Here is a 19,953-nt window from a genome sequence, read left to right as displayed (position 1 = left end):
CAGAGCGTCCAGAGTCCATCCTGGAATTTTCAACAGGAAATTTATTCTACCCTAAACAATGGCATAAGGGACACACACCCTGACATACACACAGTCACAATGGCTCTGAATCTGCTTAGGAGTACAGTACAACAGAGATAGTACAACAAACATTCAGATTAGTCAAATCACATTAGACACATTAGACAGCCTCTGCTTAATTATGTGTTGAGGTGTTTGTTATGTTGTGTGTGTGTGTGTGTGTGTGTGTGTGTGTGTGTGTGTGTGTGTGTGTGTGTGTGTGTGTGTGTGTGTGTGTGTGTGTGTTCCCTTTCCTTTTCAGTCATTAAAATTGCATTTATGAGATTGCACCTGTGCGTATTTTCATTTGTGTGTGTTTGGATGAACTAATCATAGTGCATTTATAATTCAGTTTAATACATTGTCATTTTTAATTTGCTGTATTCATGTGCAATAGCTGCCCCAGGTGTACACTTTGAAGTGGGATCTCACACACATGCACACAAGCTCACAACATGACGCGCTAAACAGAAGGCTGGAGTCGGGGTGAAAGGCCCCCACGGTTAAAATAACAAGTGTGTGAACTTGTGAGCACAGGGAATATGCTTTGTGTGCATGTGTGTGTGTGTGTGTTGGTATTCCTGACTTCCTGTCTCTTGTCCAAAGAAGAAACACTTGAGAGTGTCAACATTAAAAGATGACAGAGGGTATTTACGGATGCGTCACAGACCTCCCCACAGATTCTCCCAGACACTTTGCTGTGAGCAAATAACCAAACTGAAAACAACAGACCTGCTTGAAAAGGGTGCACTGTTAATTGTTATGAAGTTATATTCACTTTAGTGTACTTTATGTAGTGTAATTGTCAGGGGAGATGCACATACACAGCAATCTAATATGGGGGAAAAGCGCATTGTACCTGATTTAGCTACCAGCTAATTTCCATCTCCAGTCCCTGGATAAGTAAACACTATATCAATAAATATAAATACATGCAGTGCACTAGATACAGTGAAAATGTAATAAGCTGTATTTGTCTCCACAGTTGCCTCTGTGACAGATAGAAGAAATTTCACCTGGCAAGTTAATGTGATCATGCTATTTTCAGCCTCCTTTAAGTACACTGGCTGCTGCTTGAATATATTAGGTAACAATGTAATAATTTCTTTTTGAAGACATAGACTTTATTCATCTCACACTGGGGAAATTTGCATGTTACAGCAGCAAGAATAAATGAATTAGAGATATTAGAGAAAAATAAATAAGAAAAAAATAGTGTAAATTTTAAAAAAAGGCATAAAACTTTACAAGAGTAATTTCTAGTATTTATAAATAGTTGACATATACAGTAATTACACTCACAGAGAAAAGTCTAATTTAAGAATCATCAACAAAACTCAGAATGTGTACATGTTTGATTATTTAATCAAACTCTTTCATTTATAGATTGCTTATGTAGCGATCCAGCCACATCGCTGAAGGTCGGTTCTGAGGAGATTTACCTGTTGCCAAAAACAAATCCCACGGTTGTCATCTAGAGGGTTTGAAGCCCTGCATGCCCGAGCGAGTGATGTGACATAAGACGGATTCGGTCTCAGACTTTTCCAACCCTTCAACTATTTTCAAACACGACTGATTTCGTGTTGCTGCGGCTCTAGCTTTAGCAACAGGAGACAAACATAAAAGCGGAAACAAAAGTGCAACTAGTTTTATACTCGAACAAAACTCAACATTTGTAGCATCATGAAAAGAAAAGTGATGAAAATTTGTTTTGGAACTTTGGCAACTTTGGTTACATTTTACAAGTTCTTGTTTAGGTCGGCTCCCGAAAAAGGATAAGCGGAAGTGAATGGATGGATGGATGGATGGATGGATGGATGGATGGATGGATGGATGGATGTTTAGGTCGGTTAGGTTCTGATATTTAACTATAGATATGACTTGGGAAAAAACATTTATGCATAAGTAACTATTTAGCTGGCAATCTTCCAATCAACAGCAATAAGTTTCAGCGTAAAGTGAGTCATTTAACAAATATAAATCATTACGGTTTTCTTAATAAATAACCAACAGTACTCCCGGCTAGTACCAAGGAGTACTAGCAGGGAGTACTGTTGGTTAGTACTTTTTTTGTCTTAAATCTTCAGGGCACAGATTCAAAAAGGTGCTGAAAACAGAGAATAGAGTTTTGGGTCCATATTGACATGATGGCATCACACAGTTGCTGCAGATTTGCTGGTCGCACATCCATGATGGGAATTTCCTCCTCTATTGGATTACGATCGTGTGACTGTGGAGGCCTCTGAGTATGGTGCATTATCCTGCTGAAAGCAGCCACCAGAAGATGTGCACACTATGGTCATAAAGGAATGGACATATTCAGCAACAATGCTGGATTAGGCAGTGGTTTTCTCTTTTTTGAACCATCGTCTATAAACTCTACAGATGGTTCTGTGGAGAAAATCCCAGTGGATCAGTCATTTCTAAAATATTCAGGCAATGTTCAGGTTGAACTTCAGCAGGCCTCAGTGCATTCAGTTTCTCTCGTGTGCTTGGCTGATTAGAGCTGCTGAAGAGGCGTACCTAATAAAGTGACACGTGCATTTGTCAGTCCCCTGACAAGTAGAATCTGACATAACATTTCAGTGAACAACACCGAGCATAAATAGTTTGCCTTGCAAATGTTACAAAAGTTTGATGGAAAAAAGAGCATATTACCATAGAGTTGTTTTTTGTTTTTCTTTGACGTGAATAAATTATGGTTATTATGGATTTTTTTTAGCATAAAAGCACCATAGCTGGGTAAAGGACCATGATTTGGATTAAAAAATATGTCAGCAGCACTTTCTCACTTATTTTCTCCCATCTTAATTAAATGTCATTGTAGCTTGAATCTAAACGTGTGTTTTTATGGAACAGCTGTTAACATTAGATGGTGAATTAAGTACTTACTTGGTTTAAAATGCAAATGAATCTGCACTGGAAAAATAATAACTGCTCATAAGCTCAAGAGGTCTAGCTAACTAAACTCAAATGTATAACCACAAACTGTTTATGGTAGAGAAGGCAGGAAGCCATCATGTAACCACCTGTAAAAGCCAACATTTTTGCTGTAAGGCTAATGAAGAGGTCTGGGTTCTGGGTTAATGTGTGTGTCTTCCTCCCGTCTTTCTCCCGGGATGGTTGGATGGATGGATGTTAAGAGCACCGGAGTTAGAAACGGAGCAAATGGTAGAAGTTCAAGCAAGGTAACGATCCAGGGGAGGAGAAAAGTGAATAGAGAGCCAAGACAATGGCGAGAGCATGTGGGTGTCTGTTCCTGAACAGAAGAGTCAGATTAAAATAGAACAACAGCCATATGACGACAGTGTGACTGTCAAACACCTGCAGCGGGGAGACAGAGAGAAAGAGAGACTCATAATGGGATGTAAGGGACAAATGCAGAAACAGGTGACAAAGAGACAGAGGGAAAGGGTTTGGGGGGACTGTGAATAGTGAGAATATGCAAAACATTAGAGGGAACAGAGCGACAAAGAGTGAGTCCGTGAATAAGATGCAGATGAGTGAAAGGTTCAGAGCAACAAAAAAAAGGTGAGGATGAAGAATGGAGGCCATTATTGTGTCCTCCCTTTCAGATTGTGTGAGTAAGAAACAACTAGTGTTTCTTTTTTTGCCTGCGCAGTCCCGTCAGTGTCCCTTTTTTACTCCCCTGAGCTTTGAATAAATCCTCACTGCGGCGCTCCCAGGGCGAGAGAAAGTAGATGAGCCTGGGTGTCATTGTCTGTAACAAAGGTGCTATCATACAACACATCTGCTGCATTCGAGTAAGGTAGTTTTTTTGAGCGACCATGATATTTAGACAGCCGTGATTGGCAGTTGTTGACATTTTCGAGCAGTCCGCTCCCTCGGTTAATACTGATGGCAATCATTTAAATTAGACAAGGTGCTCTGCATTTTACTGCACCAGCACTGTGTCAGGAACACACTCAAAGCAAATGTTATGGTGTTCTAACAAAGCAGACTGGTAATTAAAATTTAGCCATTTAATTAACTCAGACACGTCAGGGGTCTTATAAGTGCATAAAAAAACTGTACGTCTAAAACTCGATGACTTATTTTGAAACAGGCGCGCGGCTAAAAAAACACATTCAGATTTCATGAAGTGACATCACCAGCTCGGTTAGTGTTGTCACTGTCGTCACAGGTTGTAGGAATGACAGGAACATTAGTGCCGCTTTAATAACCGCTGACAACAACTACCTCCAGAGACGATGACAGAGAAAGAGTCATGCAGCATGAAAGGAAGCCGATGCTTGCTCAGTCACAGCCTGAAACAAAAGGAGACATGAGACAGGCTGCATTTACTCACACAAACACTCGAGCAAGAATCAACCGCTCCACGTAAAGCGAGCTCACTGTGCACCAGTGTTTGCCATCCGCAGTTTTCATTGCAGATTTAGCTGCAGGAATTTGATGGGAGATTGAATGAGCTAAGGTTTTTCAAAAGTGGGCGTAAGTAATAAATGCAGTGCAAATGAGACCAGCGGCAAGTAGGAAAAACTTAGTCACTAACTTCCTAATTAGTGGTTTATTGCTTAGTTTTGGATTCACGATCAGCTCAGATCTTTGAGAATACTTCATAACCTTCCCCAGCTTTATGCTAATTTTGGGAGGTTTTTTTGGATGTCATGAGCAGATATTTTTGTGAAAACAAACCCAAATGCTAGGAATAGTTGATAATCCCACACCAAAAAACATGCAACACCAGATAAAATAAAAAAAATATGACCAAACCCCACACAAAACAACAAATAAAACTAAGAACAGAGGCCTCCTAATATTATCAATAACAATAGAAAGATCACAAAACCCACAGACCATGACGCTGATAAACTGAGATCTTTTATGAAACTTTACAAGGGATTCAATATCTATTTGATAACTCAGGATGAATTTATTGCTAAATAATCAGGTTTCATAAAGACTAGACCCATAAATCAGCTTATGAATCCACTATTTCTTATTTCTAACTTTTTTCTCTTACTCCTTCAATTAAAATACAAATCTGATTAGACCTGATGAGAACAGCTGTCTGCTGTTGTCTCCAGAGGAGATAAAGCAGGCAACTGAGAGGAGGATTGGCAGACATTTATTACTGCCAGGAAGTCTTTGTCAAGTTTTATAGCGTGTGGGTCTTAGAAAAATGAGCCTTGCTGGATATTTGTTATGCATGAGTTTGTATTAAATTTGCAGGGCTGTCCGTGATCTAGCCGAGCAGTAGCTGCTGGTGAAAACCATTATTGCACTAATCCAAACATCTAAGTTTAAAGAATGCTGTAAGTAGGATCATTAAAACAATGTAACAAGTGCACCACTTTTGCATGGAGACTGTCTATAATGTTACAGGAAGTGACCATATGATATGACATGTTTGAGGTTTATGACTTAAAGGCAAATGTTTGCCCAGGGAGTTTGCATGTCCTCTTCGTTGGGTCATCATTTCCCCTCTCAGACTTAGCCTACGCTTTTAATTTAACGCCTATTTCATTCTATTAAAATCTGTTAGCCCCAGTTTGTGCTGTATTATTAAAGCATCACTTGCTTCCAATCCTTTTTGCAATTCTTCAAATCTTGTCTCTCTCCAACTGAGCAATGTGTGAATTTCATCAGCGAGCAGTTTTCTGTCTTTATAGGATCGGGTTCCCGTGTTTAGTCAGTCCACTTCAGCCTTAATTTCTGTTCCTCACTCTTTCTGTCTATCATCTACTTCCTTTCGAGCCACGCTGTAAAAACATGAATTATGAATTATGGTTTGTTGGCTGCTCTTGCGGTGTGATCTTAATAAATTTCACTGGAAGCTGCTGAAAATCGCTGTCTCTCGTCTTCTGAGTCTCTCTTCCTCGCACACACAGGTTGTTTGGTTAATTACGGGGCAGCATTGCGATGCATCTGTTTCTCCTGTACTTCGGCGATAGGTCGCCCTTGTCGTTACAGGAGTCAGCATCGCTCTGTTGTTTTTAAAAGCTCCTCCTCTCGGTACTCTTATCTGAATGAATGGGGTGTGTGTGCTTGTTCCGAGGCCCGTCTTCATGGCTTGGCTGTATTCTACAGTGCATGTGTCTCCAGTATGTTAGTGATGCTACTGGAGACCCAGCTCTGTTGGAATAACAACCAGGACCTCACGCTGCTAGCCTCCCACCAGCTGTGGTGTGCATGTGTGTGTATACATGCCTCTGCCTGTCTTTCTCTCAATCTTTCCTTAAATCGTTAAATGTGTCCCTCATCCCTCCTCTCTCCGTGACAGACGGCCGGTAAGGAAAAATCAATACGCATTGGTAAATCACTTATATGTTAAAGACCGGAAGAGCCCAGCTGTGCATCTCTTGCTGACTCGAATGGGATTTGTGGTTCTGAGTTTGTCTCAGTTTGTGGAGGTATTCGGCTCCACAGAGTGAAGGATTTTGAGTATGCAAGCTCACTCAGATGTACTTGTGTCCCAAAAGCTAACAGCACATAATGCAACGGGAATGATACTATGCACAAGTCAAATGCTGATTGGTTTACAAGTGGGCCTGAACGGGAAAATGACTTCTTCATGAAGTGGAAACACAAAGTGGACATTTTTCATTTTGTTTAACACTGACGTTCACTTCAACTTGTTGAATGTTACAACTGTAGTCCTCTCTGCAGCAGGCTGAAGGACTAGCAACAACACAAACAGCCATAGCCCACACACTGGTGACAGTAAACTGTTATAACATGTAGTTGACGGTCTGCAAAGCTGCTGCGTGTAGACGCAGCTCACAACCATGCTGGTGCCTTTAAACATGTACAGATACGCAAGCAGAAGGTGTTGGTTAAGCACAGTGATTCACTGTAATGCACAGAGGGGCTTGTAGGATCAAGTAAATTGTTGGTTTTGCATAAATCTCTGCAGACATAAAGGAGGATACCTTTAATCATGTGCAAGTGGAGTGCCATTACCCTCCATCCTCTCGCTGTTAGATCAAGGTCGACTCACTTGAAATGCAGATGGGCTTGACTCAAGGCGTCGGATGGCTCTGTGAACAATGCAGCAGATAAGAAATATGGGAGTTACCCTAAAGACTCCAATTAGCTCCTTAAACTAATCCTCTCGGTCAGGCCTTTATTGCAGCGCAGTCGTTAACTAATGTGACCAATTTAGAATATTAGTATTCAGCTAACTGGCTAATCTGCTCTGTTTCTCAGAGGAATGGTTGTTTCCTTCAGTGAATTCATGAGTGCAGTGAAGCACAAAATAATATTTTTAAAATCTATATGAAGTCAGGTTTTGTTGTAGTGAATCTTCCAAAAAGTTGCAGAAGTTATTCTAGAATAAATAAGGATATGAATGTTACCTATTACCTGTTTTTGCATCTTGAAACTCACAGTTCTTGTGCTTCTGATTCTCTCAACCTACTGACATGTGGGATAATATATCATACAGGATTGTTAGAGTACTAAAATCTCTGGCAATTAGTAAGCTATATAACCAGATAGCAAACAGCAACAAATTGGTTGTGTTGATATACTTTACATCTTACTTTGAAAGAGTGTTATTGCCTGTGGAAGGTGGAAGGCAGCCATTTTTCTTCTAGAAGGGGAAAGGTGGCAGATTTTTGTTGCTGGGGCATTTGTCTGATTTACCTGCTAGCAGTTTGAACCCTTTAAAGCCTGAACCATGAAATAATTGCCAGAAAAAAATCACATTTTTGGAAAATAGAGTGTTTATTAGACCTTCATTTTTAAAATTAATTAAATATTAATTTGCGTATATAACACAGATGGCGTAGAAGTCTCAAACACTCATTTATCAAGGTTGATGTAGCTAATTTAAACCAACACTAAATTGGTTTAAATTGATTTTTCATTTCAGTGCTAATATTTCCTCTTTAGATGGATGTGTAAATGATTTTTAAAAACAAAAAGGACTAAAATTTTCTAATCTCCAGGGATAGCTTTTACACCAAAGGATGCTCCATCAGGACCTTTTAGTATCCTTTTGTTAAATATGCAGTTTAATACTCACACTGTATATTGCATTTTGGCAGAATAATCTGATAAGAATAATTGACTGTCATAAGGCCCAGAACACGCAAAAAATGTGAAATACAAACTATAACAAGAAATATGAAAAGGAAATGTAAACAAACTGTAAGGGACGCATGGGGAATGGCAACATACACTCAGACAAAGATTAAGGGCGTGACAGGACTATGTATACACACACACAGGGGTGATTGAGGCAGAGTAGAGACACCTGGGAGACACAGCTGAACTAAAGCCAAACAACAACATACAGCGAAGTAAAACTAATAGAAGAGATAGAATAAACCGTGAGCAGGATATTAAAGCCAAAACAGGAACTGAAACAGAACTAAGGCTCAAGATTTTATGGTGTGATGGACAATTGTAAACCATCACAAACTAAGACTCAGTCAGGGAGAGCAGCACCAACTGTTGCTAGCAAATGGTGCTTAGCAAGAACTAAAACAAATACCTGAATCCCAAATATCCGTCAAGATGATCTAAAATATACAACGAAATGTGATTCAGAAAATGATACAAAACCACCCTGTTAGGCTTAAAACCATTGTTTGCACTTTTGTCCTGCTCCTAGGTCATCTTAAATCGGTCATGTGATTTGGACTCACCCCCGATTACATCGACTGCAGAGAAAATTCAGGACCATGACACAAACTTTCTGTGAACTAAAAATCCACAATACAAAGAGTAAAGCCTGACCTTGTTTGCTGTTGGTGATGTATTGTGGAGAGTTTCCCAAACAATCCCAGGGATGCGCTTACAGCCCTGTAATTGTTTTTATATCTACCCGTTTAATTTTATCCCGTTAAAGTGATATAAATGTTATAATAATTCATGAGCGCTGCTATCTAATATTGGTTTATGTTTTCCTTAAACACACAAATAAAACACTATAAAACTATGAAAAAAACATTAAAAGAAAATGATTTTTTTAACTAAGATGCAGTTAAGAGTGCTCTGTTTCTCCGGCGTGCTGTGTGCACACTGAGCACAGCGTGTGCAGGGACCACCAGTAACTGCGCTATCAGAGATAATCTCCGCCCCCCAGCCAGACTCCTCGGGTCCAACAAGTGTGAAACGGCCTCAGCAAACGGATTAAGGTTAGAATAACAAAATTAAAGCAAAATAGTGGGGTATGCACTACATCGCTCTCTTCCAGTCCCCTATTGTCTTTGTCTTATCAGCACATGCAGGTGGCTGCTTTGCAGTTATGAAGTACACGAATTCTTTTTTTTTTTAATGTTTGTGAGAAATTTGTTTTATGCTAAATATCGAACCAAGATTTGCGTTCATTCTTCTCCCACTTATCCAGTTTATGGTCATGCTGGGTGCTGAAGCCTATCTCAGCTGTTACAGGGCATGAGCTGGGGTACACCATGGACAGGTCACCAGCCTGTCACAGGACTGACACAAAGACAGACGACCAGTCATGTTCACACTCCCACCTACAATCACTACTTAACCCTTTAAAGCCTGAACCATGAAATAATTGCAAGAAATGTTTAATTTTTCAAAAATGAAGTGTTTATTAAACCCTCTAACAATTTTTATTATTTAAAACACTATTCATTAAGGGTTTAATCTAACCTATGCATATCTTTGGACTGCAGGAGAAAGCCCACACAGACACTAAGAGAACATTCAAACTCCACACAGAAAGGCTCCAGGCAGCAGGATTCAAGCCCAGGACTTTCTTGCTAACCACCACAACCTCAGGCCACCTACAATTCCCTCATTTCTACTTCACTTTCTACTGGCTCCAGAGATTTTGCAAAAGATGACGAAGGAGGCTGTTTTTATTTACTTTTTACTTCCTATCAGAGACAAAAATCAGAGCAGATCTTAAGAGCTCCTCTTGCTTACCATTGTGATTTCCTCTTTCCTGTACTCTATGAATTATGGCTTCCTTTTTTGAAGTTTACATTTTTTTCCTGCTATCATATGACAACTCACCACTGGTGCGTCTTATTTACACCATTTACACTGTTTTAAAATGAATATATGTTATTAGATATGGTATTATAAATGGGATATCTATAAAGGGTTTGGGTCAGCGGTGCCCAACCGTCCGGGCCACGGACCGGTACCAGTCCGTGAGTCGTTTGGTACCGGGCTGCAAGAGTTGAAGCTCGGGTGTGAAATTTATGGTTTTCAGGGTTTTTATCGGTTTTTATGGTTAACTCGGTTTCCCTGGGTCTTTTCCCATGTGTTATGAATAAATCTTCTTTTTTTTTTTGGTACCGGTACTGGTTTTATTTTGTTGTATTTATCTGCGACACCTTAAAGGCCGGTCCATGAAAATATTGTCAGACATAAACCGGTCCGTGCCGCAGATCTTTTTAAAGACATCCGCGCTCTCTCCAGACTGCTCTGGAAGTCGGTTCAAGTGGAAAGAAAATGGCTTTTTCACTGTTATGTTCAGCCGTGTTCCTTTCCATAAGTACTGCAGGAACAAAGTGCTATGTCTTCATATTATTATAAATTTTATTTTATTTGAGCAGAATCCAGTCATTAATAAAGGCCTTGAGATGTGGGTTGAGGCCCTGGAACACTTCCAGTAATTAAAGACATTTTTTATCAGATATAAAACAATAATATAGGACAACAGGGAGTCAGGTCGTCTCTTACAAGCTCCTGTCTCAACTGAGGCTTTCGTCTGTCTTCACTTAAATGAAATACAGTGGGCCATTAGGGATCTTTGCCTCACTTTTACCTGTTATATTACCAACACCACTCACTTCTTTTTTCCCTTTTCAGTGTTCATCAAATATATGATGCTACACTCCCTGGGGGCATAAATCTGTTTCCTCTTCAGCCTTTCGCACACTGCTGTTGTTGCTGGATTCATATGAAGAGCCCCTCAGAGAGCACAACCGGCAGCGAACGTGCAATTATGCTTTCGCCGCTGGAGCAGAAATACATCCAGAGCAGCGAGAGCAGGCTCACATAGCTGGGTCAATCAGCTTGGCGATATCATTTTGCTTTAATCAGCTGGAAATAATGCAAAATATAAAATGCGTACAAATCAGGCAATGTCAGAAGAGTTGATTTTAATATAGAAATGCAACTCCAAATAATGTAGGACCCAGGAAAAAAAAAATCCCTCCTCACCAGACAGCCAAAATAAACGTTAGAAAGAATGTGCAAATATTATCTGGTCTAGTTCTGCTCAACAGGAAATTATCTCGACATTATACAGAGCTTGATTTGGCTTTATCCTGCTAGCTACAGCTCTGTCCGTGTAGACTTAATTAAACTTTTCAGTGAGATGTCCTCCTGGAGTTACTCTGCAAATGTCTGGCTCCCTCTCTATTAACTCAAATTTATGACTGCTGTAGTTCGGGGACATCACTGAATGAAATGCTGCTTTTTTCTTTTCCTTTTCCGGCATCTAGGTCCGTACCTTTGATTCCTTTAACTCCACCGAATGGCTGATGGAAACAGACTGTAACAATCTGAAAATTCTGTCTGACACCAGCCTAATGCTGATGAGCAGGAGCCTTTTTTCATTTGATAGCCAAGCTCTGCTTCTCTGTAATGTAATTTCCTTGCTACCTTACGCTTGACCACTATGTTTTCATTATTTTGCATAAGTCACCAAGAAACTTGACGAGAATGTCTCAGGCTTAAGTGTCGAGAATATTAAAAGTAAATAGCCATCGCAAGAGAGGCTTTAGACACTCTTTCTGCCTACATTACAATACCTTCCCTGCAGGAAATCATTAGGCTCATTAGGTACACCTGTTCAACTCATTGTTAAGCAAAGATCTAATCAGCCAATCAGACTCTATATATATATATATGTATATATATGTATATATAGATGTGTAGACATGGTGAAGGCAATCTGCTGATGTTCAAACTGAGCATTAAAAGGTGGAAGGAAGGGTGATTTAAGTCACTTTGAACATACTGGGTTGTATGCTGAGATCTCCCCGCACAACCATCTGCAGGGTCTGAAGCAGAGAAAATATCTAGTGTGCTGCACTTCTCTGGATGAAAATGCCTGGTCTCGATTTCTGCTGTGACTTTCGATTGTAGGGTCAGAATTTGGCACAAACAACATGAAAGCATGGATCCAGCCTGTTTTGTATCAACTGCTCAGGCTGGTGGTGGTGTTACAATGTGGGGGATATTTTCTTGGCACAATTTGGACCTCTTAGGGCTCAATGAACATCATTTAAACACCACAGGCTACCAAAGGTGTTGTTGCTGACCACGTACATCCCTTCTTGACCACAGTGTACCCATCCTATGATGGCTCTTCCAGCAGGAAAATGCACAAAGCTCAAATTATCTCAAACTGGTTTCTTGAACATGACACTGATTTCACTGTACTCAAATCATATGACCTCAATGCAACAGAGCACCTTTGGGATGTGGAGGATTCACACCATGAATGCGCTGCCCTCAACTTTCTCTGTCAGTTATAGTTTTTTGTTTTGTTTTGTTTTTTGTGAGAAGTGTGCTGCAGTTGAGGTTAACTGGAGTATTTGACACCGCCATTACTGCCGTTTCTTTAAAAAAAAAAGAAAAAGACATGGGTGATGTGACGATCTGAGAACGATAAAAAGAGAAAAGACTGCATTTGGTTATGGTGATCAAAGGTGCCCTTCAAAAGAGTGCTTCAAGTGATTAGAATAACTGCAGATAAAGACAACAACAAAGACTACATCCCCATGAGAGGAGGAGAAACCTGGAGATCAACATAAAAATTAAAAGTCACGGAGGAAATTAAGAGAGATGTTGAGGAAAGGTGGAATAAAAAAACGAAGCAAATTAAGAGAAAAATCATGATGCTGCATGCACAGACACAGGAGGGCAATGCAACCTGCTTGAGATGAGTGCAATGCTGAAACAAATTCAAACATGACAGTAATGCAATGAGTTGAATGAATATCAAATCTATGGGAATATTTCTCCGATAATTAAATCAAAGTAACGCATTTGCCATTTTGGTGATGGCTGATGATCAAATATTTGTTCTGTAAAGCATTTTCAGATCAATTTAGATAAAAGCTGTAGCCAAATTCACATAAACTGAACCGGCATTAGAGAACGCTGTTAGTCTAATGAAATCACAATCGCTGTTTTCATTTCAATTTTGATCTCCCCCATGATTCAGGATTGCATCATCCTCTGTGTGAGGAGAAACGGTCAAAAACCAGCTCAACTAAATAAACGTCTTTTTTCAGTCCCCGGGAAAAAACACCAGATAAAAAAAACTAGAAATTTTATAATTTAAAGAAAAAATCATCGACATCATCTCGTGTCTTCAGGTCCTGCTTGAGTGGGTGGCACGATATGTATGCATACCTGAAGGAATGTGTGTGGGTGTGTGTAAATGTGTAAATGATGGGCGGAGGAGGCGGCAAATTAATAAAACAGATGGTTCGAGGTATATGGAAAGAAATTATTGCGAAAGGTCAAAGTGCAGAGTGTGACATTTACGGAGGCATAAATCTGTTACAGCCACAAACGCTGTCGTCGTTCCTGACAGCATCAGCGCGGGGAGGATGGAAGCCAGAGAGACGTTCATTGTTTGTCTGCTGCGCGGCCAACACATTACTTACTGGGATTTGTGCGAGTATTTCACAATCTGCAACTTAGGATACAAAACACTCTCAGACACACACTCACACATGGGCTGGCAGAGCTCCAACTTCATTACAACAGCACTCCGGCCGGCTGATTGAGTGATCAAAGCTAATCACATTTAATCCTATCTAATCATATGTAATAACCAACACTGAGCGCTCAGGCATGACAGCGCTCACCACTCTCTCTCCATCTCCCCCCTTTTCCTCTCCTCTCCTCCTTGACATTTGACACAGACCTGCAAAAAAACATGTCCTCCTCCCTCCTCATCCATGTTCAGCATCAGTCGCAACCAACAGAGAGCGGTAAAAGCGCTAGAAGTGAGGTATCAAAATGAGGCGAAAAGGACATTGGACTGCCTCGTCGTGCTCTTGAACGCCCAGGGGAAACAAGATGCACTTCCTTTCAGTTGCACCGTGTCACTAACAGCTTTGTCATGAACAACTGGAAGAAGAAGATCTGGCGGTTTTGGGCTCTGTGTATTCTTCCCCGTTCATATTCAGCACACAGTTTTAAAGCAGGAGCATTTAAAGCCTTTGAGATTTCCCTCTGTGTTTTCCTTTGCTTTGATCAGATTTTGAAGTCCCGCTGAGATGTTTCTGTAGACCACGGTTAAATGTAATGATAATGCAGTGTGATCACTGGAACTGGTAGGGATTTAAGTAGACTTCACACAGAGAATAATTATGCCTATGGTGGGAATTTATAGCCATTTCTGGTAAAGCTGAGGCGGGAGAAGCAGAGGTGCTTCGTTGTAGTGTTTGCGGAATGTAAAAAAAAAAAGTAAAAGCCTCAATTTTGCACGACCTCAAACTATACGGTCCCTTTCATCTGAGATCTGCTCCCCTGTTTGTGTACTCCTCCATTCCTCGACCTTGTTTTTTACTGTAATTTTTATCAAAGTGTGTATTTCAGAGGACCGAAAAGAGCTATAAAAGCGCTGTCGCCTTGCAGTTGAATTGTCCTTTTTACGACAATATTGGACGTCAAATGGGGGTGTTTATAGAAATGTATCTGAAACACCCTTCCCTTAAACCTTTCTGACATCAAAATTGCCTCTGCAGTTCACTACACCCAGCCGGTAGCCTGGTGTGTGGAGACAGTGAGGATTGAACTTCTCTCTCAAGCTCTGTTTTTTCATTCTTCATACGTCTCTGTCAAGTCGGTCCGCTCACATCAGGTACAAACAGTTTTTCCTTTACACCATGTCTTCACAGGAATGGTGTAGGTGACTGGCATTTTTTTCAGAGCCCAATATGCAATCATTGTCTCAAAAAGGTGCAAAAAAAAAAAGAAAAATACCTGTTGTTTCACATTTACTGGCATCAATGAAAGGGAAGCCATTGTGCTGAAGACAGCTTGGAGTGATTAAAACAAGAGCGTATCTGTTCAGTCAGGCGTTAGCTGGATGGAAACTCAGATGAAATGCTTTCTGTGTGGCGAGTGGTCAGATGCCACCTCCTCTAAAAGGGTTTATTCCAAGCAGAGCCAGCCTCCACCGTGAAGAGGAGTAAGAGCCTGCATAGCTTCAGGCAAGCATTTTTTAGTTCGTCTATCTTAAAGATTTGAGAGTGCAGTAAAAAAAAAAAAAAAGGTGATTTCTCACAGGCTCTTGGTGAATTTGATCAGGCATAACAGAGCATCCAGGAATGTACATTTTCTTGCAACTTGTTAACTCGTTTCATAAATCGGCTGCCTACCAAAGTGTGCAAATGAATTGCCAAGTGCTTTGTTTTCCGAAATGAAACAAAAGCAGCGAGCGCCTTGTTGAGCAAAATCCACTCCCTGGTGACATCCGAGCTCAGTTCATTCCTAAGTACCACACTTGTGTCTCCAACTGGTGCAGTTTGCTGAGTATATACTGAGTGTGACACAGTTTAAATATTGTTTCAGTCCTTTGCAGCCTGCCAAGGTAAATATCTGAGGAAGAGCTGTTGCGGTGTAATCCTTGTGCCCACAAAGAAAACAAATTGATAGCCAAGGCCTCGGGTTTTTCGAGCTGTACTTTACGATCGTAGAAAAACAACCAAACAGACATCGGGGCATCTGTTTTTGTTTTCCTCCCCAGGATGCCTTGCTGCGGCTGGCGGCAGTTGTGGATGCGCGCTCGCTGCGAGTGGCTCTTCGAGACGGCGTTCGGGAGCTGCTGCCCAGCACGGTAATGCACGAAAACACACACGTATTGGAATTTCCTCAATTTATTACCTGGAGGAAGGGGAAGGAAAGAGAAAAAGCTTCCTGTTAGTATTCAGAGTGGTGTGAGTTAATATCTCAGCCCTGACACAGGACCAGGGAACAGAGCCCCAAACCTTGTTACAAATGGATGAGGCTCATCGCTCATTAAACTAATCAGAATCGGATTAATTTTACAAATTAATGTGCATGTATATGCGGGTGTGTTTTAATTCCAGGAGTGTGCATGTGTCTACTTGCTGGAGGAAGACTCGAGGCTACTATCTGACGACCCGCCACATGAACTGCCACAGGAGGGAAAGATCAGGTGTGTGCTGCTTGTGCTTGTGTGTGTGTCTCTCTCTCTCTATGCGGCAAGTCACAGATGTTTCGTCTCAGTGAATCACCGCCGTGTACTGATTTGCTGCATTTGTTGTTGAGGGCAGCGATACCCCAAGAAGCAATAGAACAAAGAGGAGGGGTGGGTGGAGGGGAAACGGAGACGGATGTTTCCTCTGTGTGAGAAACAGGTGTCGTCCAAATGAATGTGAGCCGCTCGGTCCAAAATCACATCCTCCTCAGCACAGAGATAAGGTGACACACAGAGAGGACCTCCTCTGTTTTTGTCCTGGCCTTTGGTTTTTACCCCATCACTTTTTCTTTTATTTACCCTTCCTCACCCACCCATCTCTCTGACAACTTCTTTTTTCCTCTTTTGTCATCTGCTTCCCCACCTTCCCACCTCACTGCATGAGTCTATCTTTGCCCTCTTTTCCCTCTCAGCCTGATGTTCCCCCAAAGAGCCATAAAGCACTATGCTGCCTGTGTTTAGATCTTCCTGCCTACAGCTACCGCCCTCCCCCTCTCCCGTGCTCTTCTTTCTCTCTCACCTTCAATCCCTCTCCCGTGGAAGCGTTGCGGGGCTAATAGCCGAGGTGACAGTGCCTCCGGTCCCTCAGCGAGGCTCGGCGATCCTCTCTTCTCTTAAGTGCTCCCCGAAGCTCCACGACCCCCATGAGCTGCTGCGACTGCTGCCGAGGCGCTGGGGAAAAACCAATTCTACATTATTGATGAAACTGTCTGTTTGTCAGACAACCACCCCGTTTCCAGCACCTCATTGCCACATGAACAACGGGAAGCCACACAAACATCCTCACGAGGCACCAGCGCGCAAGGACACGCACACGCACAACACCTGAGCGCACGCACAGACGAACGCTCACATACTCGCATTTATCAGGACGAGATATCGTGGAGATATTAAAAGAGCTACAGGGAAGTTTGTTACTTTTTTCTCCTTCCAGCTCACCTGCTTATATAAGCCTGTTATAAAGTCCTTGACGCACACACACACACACACACACACACTCAATGAACCCTTATAAGAGGCAGAAGGCCATGTTGTTCCAGCCTACTTTCTAATACATACAAGCCTATTATGTGGACCTTGACGCACATGCACAGCCACGCGAAAAAATAAACCTAAACAAGTTCAGCTAAGAAATCTTCCTTGAAGGTTTCTAAACAACTTGTTGTGCTCACAATATGTGAGCCAAACAAGCCAAATGACAAATGCTGCAGAAGAAAGATGCAAGGCCGGAGTGCAAGGATATGATAATAAACAAGATTCAAACTTGTTGCCACCTTCTTTGGGCCCGAGCTCATTAAATATGGAGCGAGGGGTAGTGTGGTCTGACCAATGAAAACGTCTTTGTGGAAGTTGTAGACGCCGCATCTTCTAAGCTGAAGAGCAGAGGGACCACCCTGCTCGCTATGAGTGATCCATGATGGATGTGCTGCCCTCCATATGTATGACATATTTTTCTGGGTGAGCCTTGGATGATGTATTACATCAGCACGGCGCCGCAGTAAAAGAGTCTGGAGCCTTTCAGCCCCTGGAAACAATTTAACCATCAGTGTTTCCCCCACTTTCTTCTTGATGGTTAAGTAGTTATGACAAATAAGATTTACATTATAGATTTAGGCAGCAGCATTTGCAACTGTCATCTGACACGAAAACAAACAGCTATCCTCCAAGTTCAGTGTGTAGACCGCTGAACTGTGTTAAATTATTACTATTATTTGGGAAATGACATAAATAAGGTGCCTTTAAAGTAGTTAAAAGTATCGGTATTGGTGATACTGGCCCTTTATTTACTTGGTGTCAGATCAATAGCAAAATGAGACTTTTAGTTGCTCTTTTATTATCACGCACCGAACATTAAAACACACATTTTAACATCACATGTGCTGTCAGACGTGCTCACACAACAGCAAATAACAGTATTGTTCATGGTGCCTCGGGGTCATTTGTTTTGCTCTCCGCTGTACCCAGAAAAGCTGTTTTGAACCAAATACATTACGCAAAGGTCAACTGTATTTGTCACAGTAGTGAAGTACAATGAGAATGTTTTTTGACTGAAGTGCAATATTCCTCAGTGAGTTTGAATAAATGGGCATTTTTAAATCAATGCACCATGCAGAGATTTGGCTTCAACGCTCTGAGGGATTTCAGACTCTGTAGAGCCCGTGTGCGTAACAGAGGGGGGAGCTCTGTGTGTGCATGTGTGTGCATGTGTGTGTGTGGCTGCCAGAGGGATTTACCGATTATTATCTGAAGCACATACATCTTGAATCTAACTGTGTGCACGGGCGAAACCGTGTTGCTTCCTCTTCCTGTTGCTTTCTATGCTCGTGCACTTTTAACACGAGGCATGCACTATGTTTGCGTGCGGTAGCCGACCCAAAATACACAATTGCCCTAATGTCCTATATTTTAGCATGAAACACCTGCCTTCTTTATTTAATACAACACCCACAAAGACCTACACCTTTGCCATCACACCTGGCTTCACACCTGGCTTGCTCTTTCACACACATACACACACATATGCACAAATGGCTGCGGTGAGTTTATAATTTCACCATGAATAATAGGGCTATTCAGGGGTGTTTTGGTTAGTATGAATGAATTCAGCACACATCTGGTTTTATAATGTTGCCGCTTGTTTTTCCTTTTGCTCCAGATGTCTTTCAGATTGTCTCCTCCCTTTTGTTTCGAATATGGCACGGGTAATTGTCTGTCTCAGACCAGAGTCACACTCAACTATCTATCATATATCTGTTTCAGGAGCATCGTGGACCAGCTGAAACGATGTCAGTGCACCGGCCTTCCTCCATCCGAACTGCCAGAGAAGTACAGAATCTGCCTCGCAGCGCCGTTACCAGCACACAGAAGAGGTGTGGTTATGTTTTGAAGGGTAGGGCTTTAATGTTGCTAGCGGACAGACAAAGTGCCCAGCATGTCCTTGTTCGCAAATGTGTGCATGTGCGCGGGAGCTCGCTTGCGTGCATGAGAGCAGAGAGATGTGAGAACGTGGGAGGAAAAAAAAACAAGTACGAGGAGATAGAGAGGGAAGTAGCGAGAGGCGATGGTTGCCGAGGGAGAAGCATGGAGCCGTGTGGGCACGAAAAGCTGGACAAGAGGACTAAAAAAAGCAACGAGAGGTCTTTGATGAGGAAACAATGCAGAAGAGCAAATGGAGACGAGTGAATAGACTCAAAATACCACGTTTAGTTTTGTTAGGTGTAATTATAGACCCTAAAGTACACATGCATGACCACTCTGCACTGTGCGAATCGATACATAATACTGAACACCCATCACAATAATGATGCAGGGAAAGAGTTAGCCTGGCACCAAAGTGCTAAACCCATCATTCTGTTTGTTTTGTCCTCTGCTGTCCACACGCGCAGCAGCACGCCTCGGTGACGACATTTATTTTGCTCATTAGGATTTGGTGTTTTAAAGATGAGAAAAACAAATTAAAGAACAGAGGACGAAAAAGTATTATGCAAGGACATCAGGTGTACTTTTTACCATATTTTTCTTTTGCATATGTAGCACAAGAAGACGTGGGGGCGAACAAATAAGATTAGGAGCTAGACAAGGACACGGAAGGAAAATTAAAGGACGCTTAAAGGACCCCTGAATAAATTCATGATGTGTTCTGAATGCTCTTCTTTCTTTCTTTCAGCTGTTGTCATTCCTATCTTGGAGCAGGACAAGGTCATCGCTGTCTTACTGGTGAGTCAGTCAAGGACAAAAAATTAATC

At 41.6% G+C, this 19,953-nt stretch overlaps 1 protein-coding gene across 4 annotated transcripts in view; it reads left to right on the top strand.

Annotated features, from left to right (window-relative positions):
* LOC116313826 (cGMP-dependent 3',5'-cyclic phosphodiesterase) overlaps positions 1 to 19,953 on the top strand; it is a 174,586-nt gene that overhangs the window by 126,004 nt on the left and 28,629 nt on the right. For all 4 annotated transcript variants that reach the window (XM_039598135.1, XM_031731635.2, XM_039598137.1 and 1 more), the window contains 4 exons: positions 15,734 to 15,823; positions 16,077 to 16,165; positions 18,968 to 19,077; positions 19,875 to 19,924. In XM_039598135.1, coding sequence (XP_039454069.1) covers positions 15,734 to 15,823; positions 16,077 to 16,165; positions 18,968 to 19,077; positions 19,875 to 19,924 — 339 coding nt within the window. The remainder of the gene's footprint in view (positions 1 to 15,733; positions 15,824 to 16,076; positions 16,166 to 18,967; positions 19,078 to 19,874; positions 19,925 to 19,953) is intronic.

This window comes from Oreochromis aureus, linkage group 14 (assembly GCF_013358895.1).
Source record: "Oreochromis aureus strain Israel breed Guangdong linkage group 14, ZZ_aureus, whole genome shotgun sequence".
NCBI lineage: Eukaryota > Metazoa > Chordata > Actinopteri > Cichliformes > Cichlidae > Oreochromis > Oreochromis aureus.
The sequence above is the reverse complement of the archived record's forward strand: the minus strand, read 5'-3'. Positions and strand labels throughout refer to the sequence as shown.